The sequence below is a fragment of the Mus pahari genome, chromosome 6, assembly GCF_900095145.1.
Source record: "Mus pahari chromosome 6, PAHARI_EIJ_v1.1, whole genome shotgun sequence".
Classification (NCBI taxonomy): Eukaryota; Metazoa; Chordata; class Mammalia; order Rodentia; family Muridae; genus Mus; species Mus pahari.
Window position 1 is genome coordinate 1,374,671 of NC_034595.1, and position 14,884 is coordinate 1,389,554.

Below are 14,884 nucleotides of genomic sequence, written 5' to 3' on the forward strand. Positions count from 1 at the left end.
AGTAGATGGGGAGGACAGTGAGTAGATGGGGAGGACAGTGAGTAGATGGGGAGGACAGTGAGTAGATGGGGAGGACAGTGAGTAGATGGGGAGGAACAGCAGCTGCATATAAGGCACGGGAAAGTCCTATCTAGGAAGGTGACTGCATGGTGGGACCCAGGATGTCAGCAGCACAGTTTGCCAGTCTCCTGGGATGAGCCGCCCCATGCTGGGTCTGATTCCAGCCCCTCATCTATTTGTGATGTATCCAGGATGGGTGCTGCCCAGCCACAGTGGGAATCAGTTGTTATACAGTTGCTTAGTCTTCCTCTGTGAGACTGCATGAGCGGGAGTGTGAAGGCAGCTCAGAAAGCTCGATATTTAGTACAGTTGTTTATTGCTAGCAATTACTGCCTGGGAAATATTCTGCATGGTATGAATTTGCAAGGCCAGAGGACCATACCCCCTCCAGATCAGGCCTGGGATCTGAGCCCCAGAAAGACACCCATGGGAGCCTGAGAGGCGGGGGAAGGTCTCGGCCTCAGGACTTGGGTCAATTCCCGAGGCTGTGTCACAGTAAGAATTTGGGAATTGCTCTTGATGAATCTGTGATTGCCAGTCAACTCCAAAGCCTGATGACCTATCTCCTGTCAGTCCCGATTAGTGCCTGGGTTGACAATGGCTTTTTATGTACAGAGGCCCGGAAGTCATGGGATGAGAAGTGCTGTTAGATTTCTCAATTAGCAAAGTGACTGGAGGGAGCGCTGGTGGCCGACTTCACCCTAGGTGTACAGTACCGTGGGCTGCGTGGCTGGAATCATCCCACTGCCTCAGTACCCCAGAGGTACCAGAGATGCCGACTCATCAGAGGAGGATACTACGGAGGGACACCAGTAACATATGCAGACTGAGTAGGGGGTAAGCTTTACTCAGTTCCCTCCTCAAGTAGGGGAAGCCAACACCCAAGATAGCAATTAGGTTACGATAAAACATCTTTCTTGGGAATACTTGGTTTTCCCATAGAAACACCTGGCAGTCTTAGATTGGCTCCCAGATACATGTGTAAGTGACATGCTCTCAGGAGGAGGCCAGATCAGAAGTGGTGTGAGGGTGGCCCCGTCTTACACCAAGTCAGTCAGTCCCCAGTAGAGGAGCCCCGAGGCTCCCAGGTAGGAGCTATTAGCCAAGCACCTGTGGCATCCGGGGGATGGGCTAACCCAGTCAGACCCTTCAAAGTGATCCCCGGAGACCTGGGTGGTGTGCCAACAGCACCTGTGCATTCGTCTCGTGCTTAATGCTAAGAGATGATTCTAAGGGCAGCCAGAGGTGGATGGCACAGAGTCAGGCAGGAAGCAGGTTGGTGACAGACAGACACCTTCCCCCTCAGCAACTCAGATCCTGTGAGTGAGAGTGAGTGGCAGAGAGCCCCAAATCATGTTTGCCCACAGGTAGACTTTATTTGGCTCTGACCACTATAACCTTAACAAGGATTAATAGACTGGCCCACCATTGAGAGGAGGGCAATTATGTGTGTGAAGCGCACAGCCCCTCATAGATATACCGTGACTTGCTACCGACTCAAGCCCCCTCAGAACGCAGCATCCATAACAAAAACTGCAGTGTGAGGGCTGTCGGTGGGCACTGATCATGCGAATGTTACCAAGTAATTCCCATTTTTCAGATGGGAAAACTGAGGCCCAGACAGTGAATATCTTCCCAGGTCACCTAGCCCCACCAGGTACACTGCGGTCTCCTCTGTCTGACTTCATGACTGCAGTTTCTGTGTCAGTCTGTCGGGGCTGTTCTACGCAGCAGCTCGTTTCTTGTGTTAGAGGCGGCTGGTTCGACAGTGTGGATGGAGAGAGACTCTGTTCTCTTGCCAAGTGTTGCAGGATGCTGGCGATCAGTGGGAAGGAGAAGGGATTCTGGAAGGAAGTTTTGTTGCTCCCAATGTTAGCCAAGGAGGCTTTGGAGAGGGGCCCTAGGATGGGACACAGTGAGTGGCATGGGAACGAGCCGGGTCCCAGAGCTTCAGACAAGGTCTGGAGCAGATGCCCGAGAACTGGGCTGCATCACATAGCCCAGCAAGTGGGGCTGATTGGATGATGGCCCCCAAACCATAAAGTCTCAAATGTGTTAAAACAGAAACTAAGCCCTGCCTCTGGGCTAAAGGAGGGCATCAAACACAGGACACGGACATGTAGGAGCTGTGTAGGAAAATGAAACCAGTCACCTACAGGGTCACACAGGTAGGAGAGAGGGGCCAGTTCTCAGAGATGGTGGTCAGTTGTGTGTACACAGGCACATCTGTGTGCATATGTCTCACAGGCACATATGTATGCGTGTACATATGTCTATGCCTGTGTACCTGTGTGCATCACATGGGTGGATGTGTGGACTTGTGTGTATGTCTGAACATGTGTGCATTGAGAGTGCGTGTGTGTGTGAAGGATTTCTGGATAGAGAGTCAACTCCTAACCTCAGGTTGACAGACAGCCGTCCTGAACCACAGTGGTGTGGGGTAACAGGTAGTCTGAGCCTACTTATATTATACTCTTTCTCGCGGGCTGACTACTCTACTTGGGCCACTTGGGGCTCCAACCCGACTTGCTTTATGAACTTTTCTTTTTCAGTAAAATGTTGTTGGGAGCGGGTGGGCAGCAGTGACTGGTTTTCAAGTCTTAGCAGAGATACGTCTCACAAAACCCTAACACCAAAGCTTTAATGGACCTGCTGGCCCATGATCCCTCCTGGCCAGGAACAAAAGCAGCCAGGTCATGCGCTCTGTGAGTCCTCTTGTAGAGCCCTTTCCCTCTCTGTGAGATAAACTTGGACAGAGTCGGCCTGATGCCCTGCCCTCGCTGGTTCAGAGAAGCTGGCGAAGGATGAAGGGTGTGTGTGCTGTGAATTCTCATGGTGGCCAGCAGAGGGCATCAGATCCTTAGGCGCTGGAGTGACAGACTGTTGTAAACCATCCAACATGGTTGCTAGGAACCAAACTCAGATTCTCTGGGAAAGCATTAGCTCCTCTTGGCTGCTGAGCCATTGCTCCGACCTCATGTTTTTACTCTTTTTTTTTTTTTTTTTGTTTTGAGACAGGGTTTCTCTGTGTAGCCCTGGCTGACCTGGAACTCACTCTGTACACCAGGCTGGCCTCGAACTCAGAAATCCGCCTGCCTCTGCCTCCCGAGTGCTGAGGTTTTCACTCTTTTAAAACATACATTCTAGAGGCTGGGGATGTAGCTCAGTTAGTGGAGTGCTTCACAGGCACAAACCCCTGCATTCAGAGAGATGGACCTCTGCATGGAGTCCACCCACAGAGAGTGTCAGTCACAGGAAACAGCTTAGCAGGAACCACACACTCTTTCCAAGGTCCTCACAGGCGTCCCTTAATCACCCCTAAAACCAGATGCACTCGGATGCCAGATTGCCCCACCCAGACTCCGTCTCCACAGCTGAGATGACACGGAGACATTATGTGTATCACATGCCGTAGGGAGTAAGGAGTGGACCTATGCATCCAGCGTGACATAGGCACCACATGTGACGCAAGATGAGCTTTAAGGAGTGGTCAGAGAAGAGGGCAGGGTGAAGGCTCAAATGGTAAGGCCCTTGCCTTGTAAGTAGAGGGCCTACATTTAATGACCAGCACACACGTAAAAGCGGGGTATAGTGGCACACACTTACACCGCCAGCACTGGGGATCCTTGGACAAGGATCTGAGAACAGGTGGATCCTTGGGTCTAGCCTGATGTAGAGAGATCCTAAGTAACAGCACCTCAGACAGTGCCATTGCCTCTGGTCTCCACGCACCCTTGTGCATGCTCCTACACAGGCATTTGTGCAAGCACATGTGTCCACCGACACCCACACAGAGATTAACCGGGAGGATCCTTCCCATCACAGTGGTAGTAACCCTAACTAAGACAGGGCCTGTGGGTGAAACGTGGGTGAATGAGAGTGGCCCCCATAGACTTGTATATTTGAATGTTTAGTCACCAGGGAGTGGAACTGTTTGAAAGGATTAGAAAGGTGAGGAGGCGTGGCCTTGTTGGAGGAAGTGTGTCGCTGGGGGCGGGCTTTGAGGTTTCAGAAGCCTATGACTAGCTCAGGCTATTTCTCTCTGCCCGCGGATGAAGATACGAAGCTCTCAGCTCCAGGGCCACGTCTGCCTGCACGTCTGCCTGCATGCCGCCATGCTCCCCGCTATGATGATAATGGACTGACTCTCTGAAACTGTAACCAAGCCCTCAATTAAATGCTTGCTTTTATAATTGTTGCCATGGTCATGGTGTCTCTTCACAGAAATAGAACAGTGACTAAGACATGGGCCCTTACTGAGAGACCGGCGAAGGAGGTGCTCTGGGCATAGCATTGCTTGGCACTTGAAATTTTTTTCATAGCCTCTTTTGTTTTTCTTTAATTGATGAGACATATATAATTATATATACATATATATATATAATTATATCTATATAACATAAAAATATGTACATAAAAATAACATTATACAGACTTATCGGGTTATATATAACCTGCTATATATATTCAGGGCTGTGCTGGCCTCCCTGCCCCAGACGCTCTCGTACCATGTCCAATCTGTCTCCACCCAGAAGGATCCGGCCAGCAGGAGTGCATCCTCTCCAGGATCTAGCCTGTCAGTCAGCCATATCCTCCCCTCTATGCACCCTCCTAACCCTACCACTCCAGTTCTAGCCCAGGTTCCAAATCTAGCACCGTGGCCAAGTCTGGCCTACACAGCAGCCAACCACTAGGCTCTACAGGGCTCCTGCCCTCCCAGGACCCACAGGCCCTTCCCATGCCACATCCATTTGGTATTGGGTAACTCTTAGTAACTTTTCTATTGCTATGACAAAACACCAAGGAAACGTATAAAAGAAAGCATTTAATTTGGAGGTCATGGTTCCTGAGGGTTTAAGTCCATGGCCATCATGGTGAGAACATGGCAGCAGGCAGGCAGGCATGGCACTGGAACAGTAGCTGAGAGCTTACATTTGATCCATAAGTGAGAGAGAGAGAGAGAGAGAGAGAGAGAGAGAGAACTGAGAAGTCTCCTGAGCTTTTTAAATCTCAAATCCCACTCCAGTGACACACCTTCCCCAACAAGGCCACACCCTCTAGTCCTTCCCAAACAGTTCTACTAACTGGGAATGAAACATTCAAATGTGAGCCTATGGAGGTTGTTCTCATTCAAGCCACCTCCATAACCAGTTGGTGTGCTCTTCCCTGGGGAGAACTATTTCTTCCATTGCCAGCCTTCCCTAACTGCCTGTAGCTCTCTCTGTGGGGTTGGGGCCTCTTGCCTCACCCTCTCCACCCACAGTAGCATGTTCTGGTGTTGTCCTTGCTCAGATCATGAATTTTAGCATGGCTCCTGGAAAAGCCTCAAGTTTGAACAGAAGCCATGCTCCAAAATCCCCCTACTTTAAGAAAAATGATTGCGTAGCATCTGAGTGTCTCAGACCTAAGCAGGTGCCCAGCCTGGGGTCCGCGCCCCATATGTGCTTGGCAGAGGAAGGTACTAGGTGAGGAAGAATCCTGGGACTCCGGAGTGTGGGGTCCTTACAGGCCTGAGCATCATCCTGTGTCCCCAGAATGGAGAGATATACAGCCTGGGTCACTGGCATACAGCAGAGCTATAGAAGCTCTGGTCCCCAGATGAAGCGGAGCTGGGTCCCAGGCTAAGCTAGATCTTCACTCTGCACTTCAGAGAAGATATTTCTTCACCAACATGCCAGCTAGGCACCCAGGCCCAGTTCCCAGCCGACTGCACACACTGAATCAATTGGAATTGAGTCACCGATATAATTAATTTAATGCATTTAAACGATTTTCTGTATAGTAAACATGCCAAATGAGGGTGACCCTGAATGCCGTGTCTGCCTGAGCAATGGAGATGGTAAGAGCAACGATGAAGCTGCTTCAGCAAAGCACTCCAAGCCCTTCCCACTTGTTTATGTCTTCCTAACTCCTCGCTGATTGCTGAACTTGGCCTTCTGCGACCTCCCTGGGCCACAAAGGCACTTTGTACCGTGTCAAAGGATATTGTATTTTCAGCAATCCAAAGATAATTTTAATGAGACCTGTCTGCAACCCAGAGCCAGGTGCATCGTAATACCCAACAAAGGGGGAAGCAGAAGATAGAACGGAGAGCCAATTGGATTCACATTGCAGTCTTTCTCGACTGAAGGGGACTCGCAAGGGCAGCCGGGACAGGAGGTGGAGTTGAAGGAGGTGTGGTGGATCTGCCTGCCACCGGGGCTCTGCCAAGTCTTGGTGCTGGGGGCCATGAGGGAGCCATATCTCCCTCCAGATCAGTGTCACTGGTAACATTAGGGTGTTGGCTCTGAGCGCTTACAAGAGTGCGTGCAGGTCTGCCATTGGCTGAATTAGGACTCGGACTGGTGCAGGTGTCAAGGAATTTCCCATTAGTAAGAAATTCACCTTCGAGCCCTGGAAAGCACTTTAGCCGTCTTAGCTAATTGCTCATCAAGTGGTGATTATTTGCCTTAGATGGCAGGGTGTGCTTCACAGGGTTATAAATGAGCTCTGGCGGGGCCGTGCCAGGCGCCAGGCGCCAGGCGCCAGGCGCAAGGCTGGCTTCTGGGCTTAGAGATGCAGCAAAAGGCTTCTGGACTTCCGCAGCGATCCATGAGCCAGGCTGCGTTGGGTGTCATGAACTCATTCTACCAACAGGAAGCAAAGCAGAGGGTGGGTAAAGCAGCCCTGCTCACCCTGCCTCTCAGGGTGAGCAGAGAATGTGCACAGGGAGGGGAGCACGTGGGGTGTCCTAACTGGGAGGAGAGGCTGTGTGTGGGGAGAGGTTCCTCTGATAACCCAGAAGCTCATACCCCAGGCTAGCCCTGAACTTGCTATGTAGCCACAAATGACCTTGAACTTCTGGTCCCTCTGCCTCCGCCTCCCGAGTGCTGCGGTTTTAGGCCTGTACCACCAAGTGCGGTATTTGTGACACCAAGGATCGAACCTAGAAATTTGCTCATGCCAGGTCAGCTCTGTACCAATGGGGTCTTGCCCCTAGTCTGAGGAGCCTCTTTCTTTCAATGTGTTTCAGGCTCTATGTAGCCTGGGCTGGCCTCAGGTTCACAGTCCTCCTACCACCGCCTACTAAGTGCTGGGATTATGGGCATGTGCCACCATACCTGGGTTTTAGTAAGCTTTGTATTGTGGGCTCTGAATGTGATTTTATAAGGGGTTCTGAGGGTAAAGGGATCCCTTTAAACCTGAGTCTGAGGCTAGATTCAGTGAAAACGTACTTGGTCAGTACAGCGCCTTCACGTCTGAATGTGGGAGGGGATGTCTGCATTTAGATCCTTCAGCCTAGGGATGTTGGAAACCAACTTCCCTTCTGCAAACTGAGAGCCCCCTGGGCAGGGAGGTGGCTACTGAGCTACGGCCTGCTTAGAACTATCTGGAGGATTGTAAGGGCCCCGAGTTTAGAGCCCCATTCAGTGAGTCTGACTAGCTTTCGGGTGACACTCACCACAGTCTGAATGACTGCCCCATGAGAGTCCTTGTCAACTCTAGACTTGAGTCCCAACTTACCTTCCCGGGCCTACCATCTGCCTCCCCAATGTCCTGTCTCAGGTGATGGTATTCTCCCCTAACCAATCCCACCTTCCCTCTTACTCAACTTCCATCCTCCACAGAGGTCAAGGACATCCTCGTAAGCTGGGCCAAATGCTCTTAACCCTTCCATGTCAGCTCTGCTCAGGTCTCACTCCTAGAGCCGCACCACTGCACACACTTGCAGCTCCTGCAAGACCTGCCAGCTGCACCACCAGCACCTGAAAATGTCACCCCTCTCTCGTGCTATCCCATCATGGACTGATCTCTAATGGGTACCCAGTTAGACAGAACAGGGATGACACATCCACCCATCCCTGCTTCAGCCAAAGCTCCTATGCTTGCTAGGAAGACCAGAGGCAGGCAGAGAACCACGAGATACCCCTACACTCATGCCCAGGAGGCAGGTTCCATGGTCATGGTGACAGAGACCAACATTTAAGTCCCAGCTCTTCCTTGGGTTAGCTTTCTACTTCAAAGCTCCGAGTTCTAGGCTGCTCATCTTCAACAGGTATAGGAACAGCACTGTTCCTCTCATGGGGCATAAAGATGCAACAGGACCAATAGGAACAGTACCAAGAGCTGGCATTTGCTGGGTTTCAGCCCTAGATAGACACAACTGGGTAGGAGCTATACAATGTGCAGGGCCAAGCCCGCAGTGAATGTCGGGGAGCTATTGAGTATTCTGGGTGCTAACTTTCCAATGTTCATGTAAGGTATGTATTACCATCTGCATTTGCCAAGTGAGAAACTTCAAGCTCAGACCAGGAAATCTCCCCAATCAACGTTAGAAGCCACATGAACACCTCTTATTGTCTTGTGCTAGAGATTGGACCAAGGGCTCTGGGAATGTCGGGCAAGCATTCAATCCCAGAGCCATGTCCCCAGCCCTCTTTTTACTTTCTATTTTGAGACAGTCACATTGAGTTGGTCAGGCTGGTCTTGAATTTACTCTGTATGGCAGGCAGGTCTTGAACTTGAGACCATTCTGCCTCAGTGTCCCAAGTAGCTGGGATTACAGGCTTGCACCTCCAGGCAGGCCCAACACAATGACTAATCTCCGCAACTACTTTTCAAACAGAAGCACTGGTCTCATTTTGTGAATGGAAAGTCTGCAGTTCAAAGAAGGTCACTCATAAGTGAAGATGCAGGATTTGAACCTGAATTTGGCCCACCCTACCCACAGGGTGGTGGGCTGCACTCACCCTTGCTGGTACTTTTTCTTTCTTATTGGTATGTCATGGAAGTGTTTCCCCAGCAAAAGAGCCCACCCTACCCCAGCCTTCTTTCCAATCCTCCCACAGTCCTGTGGCTCACAGGAAACCCGAGAGAAAAAAAGCACACATCAACACACACCAGCACACATCAGCAGTGCCTAACGGTCCCTCTTTTGACCTTGTATGACTCCCTAGGGCACTGAGAAAACAGCCCAGGAGGCTGGGGACTGACCGTGACCCCGAAGAAGTTCGTTTCGTTCATGGCGTTGAGGATGATTCTGCCCAGGGTGTGGTCTGTGTAGTTGAAGTCCTGGATCCGCTGGTGCCGGCTACTGGCATGCAGTGTCTCCATGGCCCTCTGCAGGGTCTTGGCGATGACCCAGATGCCATCGTAGGCGTACCCATGGAACTTGCTGGGCCCCACGCCCGAACGCTTGCTGTTGTATTCTCTTTCATATTGCTGTGGAGTCTGGAAATGCAATGGGGTGGGGGACATGGAGTTACAGCAGGCACATGGATACTCTCCAGAGTTTGTTGTGTGCCCATCACAATGCTGGGCTCACAGTCCATCCTGTCTCTTCATTCTGCAATGATTTCCTAACGTGGCAGCCATTACTGTCTCCCCTTTTACAGATGTGGACACTGACTTGCTCAGGTCCCAGAGTTGGTGAGTGACAGGGCTGATCTAACCCTGCCTGTTGAAGCAGAGGGTGTAATATACACTAATCATATCTCCCCCTGAAGTTTGCAGGGTCTGGAAGAATTCCTGGCCCGTTTACTGAACCTAGAAATTGAAGCTGTATACAAGTTGACAAAATATTCAATGGTTGATTTTCTATTTCCCATCAGAATAATCATACATTTCAAATGATTTGAAATGCTGGATTTGAATTCAGCACTAGGGGTTCTTCTGGGAAAAGCCAGCCTGGCTGGGCAGTCCAGCCCCATCAGTCCCTTCCCTTCCCTCTGCCTCCAGCCAGCAGCTCATGGGTTCTCTCTGTCCTTTGCCCTCACCCTCAGGGACCTCTGGACCATCTCAGAGGTGGTCACCCTTAAGGACTGGAGCCAAGCAAGGCCACAGGTCCCAGGATCTGGAAATGGCCCTAGGACTTGGGCAGGGAATTCAGAGCATGGGCTAGAAGATATGTCTAACACTTTATCTTCTGATATGGTGCCGTCGTCTACTAAGTTCACAATCCAGAACAACGCGATCAAGTTACAAAAAAGCATAGCAACGCCCCCTCAATGTTTTAGGCTTATGACGGCTTCTGTTCTGTGCTGTGTTCATAGCTACCCTTGGCTACATGCATGCTGGCTATGCCGGATTGAGATTTTAGAAGGCTCTAGTTCTGTCTTCATAGTCCTGTGGATTCTGAGCCCTGATGGCGTGTGGAAAGGCCATCTTGGAACACAGACCCTGAGGAAGATCCAAGCAAAGACAATCTGTACTTGTCCCTTCAAAGCTACAGCAGGGGTTGTGAACAGCTTGACACTGAACCACAGATGGTCCCCTACTCCTTGTTGAATTTTACGAAAGAATCCACTGGTGACATTAACTTCCTGACACAATTTCCTGACATTGCTTTTTTTGACTCTGGTGCCTGAGGTTGTCCTTCCATGTGACGTCACCCGGGGAACCCATGACCTCAGACTCCTCTCCATGAACTTTTTGCAAATCCTCTGACCTCCTCGGTGGCAAATTTTATCATAACCTTCTGGGAAACCCCCTGAGGGTCAAACCACACAGAAACTGGATCCCTTGTCATTTTATGCTCAGAAGGGCCCCGAGAGAGGGTCACATGCACCCTCTGTACGGCCGGAGGAACCGAGGGTACAGTGGTTGCTGCAAGTGTGTGAGTGGTGCGTGGAGTCAGATGGGCGCCCATCCTGTCGCTGCTCACTGGCAGTGGGGTCATCAATGCTCATGGGAAGCTCACACAACTGTCCTTGGTCAGTAGTCAGGGAAGGTGGATCTGCCCTTTCTATGGCAGGGGCTTTTGCATGCATGGAGCCCACCATCCAAAAAGTAGGGGTTTTGGTAGAGCCACCCAGACAGGTGCCCAGGAGGAGCCCAGACCAGGTGCCTCCAGATGTGGCCCTTGCAGGATTTCTGTCTGTACAAGTGGGATATGCCCAGCAATGAGCCCATGGCTCTCCCTCTAGTCTCAGGCTCTTCTGGAAGCCCAGGCTACCCTTGGCCTCACTCATCTCTAGCTACTACTTTTATATTTGTCCCCAAATCCAAGCAGAGCTGCCTCCACACCAGGCCTTTGGGCCAGCCTAGCTCCTGCATCCACACCCCACACAATGACTCTTAAGACATTCCCGTGTGCCCTGGTCTGTCCAGACATGGCTACAGAGTGCTGGCACCTTCTTGCTTGGCCAAGTCCACTCTTCCTAGGGGGCTGTCCGGAAGGGGGCACCCTCTCTTTTTCCACCCTTCCAGGTGCCTAGATCACATGGAGTTTCCTGGTACCCCAGGGCTTTTGCATTGGCCATGCGCTGTGAACCACCTGGCAAATGGGCCTGAGGGTGGGCTTGTGAGGGCGTGAGAAGAGCACCCATCTTAGTTGTGGGTGAGAGCACGCCCTGGGCTGGGATCCTGGACTTGGGGCGGTGGGGCTGAGCATGTACTCGTTGCTCTCTTCTCCTGGCTGAGGATGTGGCGAGGCAGCTGCTTCAGCTCCTGCTACTGTGACTCCCGACCATGATGGACTGTGACCTGGAGCTGAGCCAAAATCAACTTTCTCCTCGGAGTTGGTCTTGTCAGGATGCTCTGTCACAGTAACTGGAAGAGAAACTAAGACTGTCTGCTTCTGGTGGTTGATTTAGCTCTTGGAGATTTTTAAAGTATGTAAGGCTACCTAGACGTGTAGCTCTGTGGTAACTGCTTTGGCTTCTTGAGGCAGGGTTTCTCTGTGCATCCCTGACTGCCCTGGAACTAGCAAGCGTAAGAGGAATGAGGAGACCCTTTGACCTCTATCTTCTTGGATTTCCTTCCCTACATCTGCTCTCAGATGCACACAAAGGCATTGGAGGGTGGGGGTGTCTGTGTTGGTCAGCTCTCTGCATCTGTAACATAGTATATAAGCCCTAGAAAAACCTTAAGAAAAAGAAGTTTTGGTTGGTGATTGGCAGGCCTCATTATTTTGTCCTGGGGTGAGGCAGCTCACAGGTAAGGGGTGTGTGGTCAACAACACCACTAACCACATAGTCCAGGGAAGAAGGAGAAAGAGGAAGGAAGCCATGTCCACAGTTCTCTCCCAGGGCCTGTCTCCAGTGACAATGATGTCTCACTAGGCTCCAACTCCCAAAGGTTCTGTGATTTCCCAACAGCACCCTCCTGAGGAGTAAACCTTTAACTTATGACCTTTGGGGACCCGCATCGAGGCCACAGCAGCACGCATCTAGAATGTCCTTTATTCAACCTCATGGTCCAGTCAGGTGATATTTCTTGTCATGTCCTCGGGTGTACTTCAAGCTGTCTGGGATCCTCTAAAAGTGAGGGGCTGTTACAGTTTGGATTGAAAATGGCACCCATTCACTCACATGCTTTAATACTGGGTCCCCAGTTGGTGGTTCTGTTCAGGGAGACTGTGGAAACAGTGGGAGGTGGGGCCTTTCTGGAGGAAGTGAAGGGTTAGGAGGTGGGCTTTGTGGCTTATGGCTCTGCCCACTTCAAACCCAAGTCTCTCTGTGTTTCCTGGTTGGCAGCCAAGATGTGGACAAGGGGAACCATGAGCTCCCAACACCACAGCTGTAAGCCACTCTGGTTGCAAAGCCTTTCACATGGCGGATCATATCTCCTTAAATCATCAGACAAGACAGGTACCCCTTTCCTAAGTCTGGCATTTGTCCCCAGCAATGAGACGGTAGCTACCGCACAGTGGGATGGAGAGCTGAGGTGAGCAGGCTCGGGGTGGCCTCAAGGGCATGTCATTGTCTGCGTAGTTTAACTTTCCCAATGTAAGGTGTGTGTGTGCCTGCGTGCATGTGTGTCTGTGCACCTGTGTGTAAGTCCCATAAAAGGACTGAGATCATACAGCCTATTTGATTTGACCTGGGGATCGACCCAGGCCCTATGTCTACTTCTTACATGAGTCACTTAGAAATCTCTATTTTTTTTCCTATCTTACTTTTCTACTTTTGTTGCCCCAAGAGATGAGACACAGGATCAGAGCCATGGAGATGAAGGGCCTGGCCGTCCACCATGTTTCTATGAGCAGAGGCTTGAGATAGGACCGGGGATAGGTCTCCTTGCCTTTCCTACTGGGTCACATTCTTTCATCACTGCTCCCTAGGGATGCCAGGGCCATCATAGGGCAAGTTCTTGTGAGTGCCAGAGCCCAGGCCTCCACTGGCAAGCTGACAAGAAGTCAGGGCACCGTTCTTCCAGAGGTTACATTTACGCCAGGGGCTAGAAGTTTCTGAGAAGTAACCTTACCTAGATGGCTCCCCTCGCTCCCAGGCTGGGTTCAGTGTAGCTTGGGAGGCAGTTTTTAGGGCTTGGAACATACTTTCCTTCTGAAAATGTGTTATAAGAGTGGCTAATCTCTCAGGCTAGCCTGCAAGGGCTTGCAGCGCTAACAGGTGGCCCAGTGCTGTGAATCTGTGATTCCAGCAGAGCCATGCTGGCATGACTCCTGTGGATCATCTGTTTGACAGGATGTAGGCTCACCCATGTTTATAAGGGGTTTCTAAATTGGGTTCACTGAGGCGAGAAGTGGGCAGCACCATGGCATGGGCTGGGGGCTTGGACCGAAGAGACGGAAGGGAGCGTGCCGTGTGCCAGCTTCATCTCTCTCTGCTGCCTGGCTAGAGATACAGTGTGAACAGCTGCCTTAAACTCTTGTTACCATGACATCCTTGCTCTGATGGACTAAACCCCAAACTGTGAGCCAAAGAAGCTCTTCTTTTTCTTTCCTTTCTTCCTTTCTTGAATTACTTTTGTTATATATTTTTTAATGATGAATCTTGCTTCCTGGGAGAATGCAGCCTTGTGGACAGATGGGGGAGGGACCAGGACACACCTTCTTTTATGCTCTAACACACACACACACACACACAAACACGCACACACATGCGCACACATACACACATGCACTCTCTCACACAAACACACACACATACACTCACACACATGAACACACACACACATGCACCCATTCACTCATACATGCACACATGCACACACATGTGCACATACATCAACCTGATCAAAGTATTAAAAAAAAAAAGCCAGTTGAAGATCAAAGTCCAAACAATGTCTTAACAGTAGCTAGGGAGAAGAGACACATCACTGGTAAAGGACCAATGTGTGACAGCTGGCTTAACAGAAATAATGAAAGCCAGGAGACAGTGACATCATAAGGCTGGAAGAATATGGTAGATGAGGCTACCCCATACTAAGAAAGGGCTCAGAATTAAAGGTGAGGCAAAGGACGCTTCACATAGGAGAGCGGGGAGAATGTGTGCGGTTGATGGTAGCTGAGGAAGGGCCAGGAAATGTTCTTCAGGCAGAGGGAGAATGGCCCTGAGCAGAAGAGGATGCTGGGTCCTGGAACGAGAGAAAAAATGGGATGTGTGTGGGGAGAGCACACACGAGTGAAACCCAGCACCTGGCAGAGAACATTCCAGATCTCAGAGTTCACCCACGGGCACCAGAACATTCCGGATCTCAGACTTCACCCACGGGCACCAGAACATTCCAGATCTCAGACTTCAGGCACCAGAACATTCCAGATCTCAGAGTTCACCCACGGGCACCAGAACATTCCAGATCTCAGAGTTCACCCACAGGCACCAGAACATTCCAGATCTCAGAGTTCACCCACAGGCACCAGAACATTCCAGATCTCAGACTGCACCCACGGGCACCAGAACATTCCAGATCTCAGAGTTCACCCACAGGCACCAGAACATTCCAGATCTCAGAGTTCACCCACGGGCACCAGAACATTCCAGATCTCAGACTTCACCCACGGGCACCAGAACATTCCAGATCTCAGACTTCACCCACGGGCACCAGAACATTCCAGATCTCAGAGTTCACCCACGGGCACCAGAACATTCCAGATCTCAGA

General features: G+C 50.8%; 1 protein-coding gene across 1 annotated transcript in view; it reads right to left on the reverse strand.

Moving 5' to 3' along the window:
• Positions 1-14,884, reverse strand: part of Gabbr2 (gamma-aminobutyric acid type B receptor subunit 2) — a 336,248-nt gene that overhangs the window by 119,337 nt on the left and 202,027 nt on the right. The window contains exon 7 of the mRNA XM_021200029.2: positions 9,034-9,270. Coding sequence (XP_021055688.1) covers positions 9,034-9,270 — 237 coding nt within the window. The remainder of the gene's footprint in view (positions 1-9,033; positions 9,271-14,884) is intronic.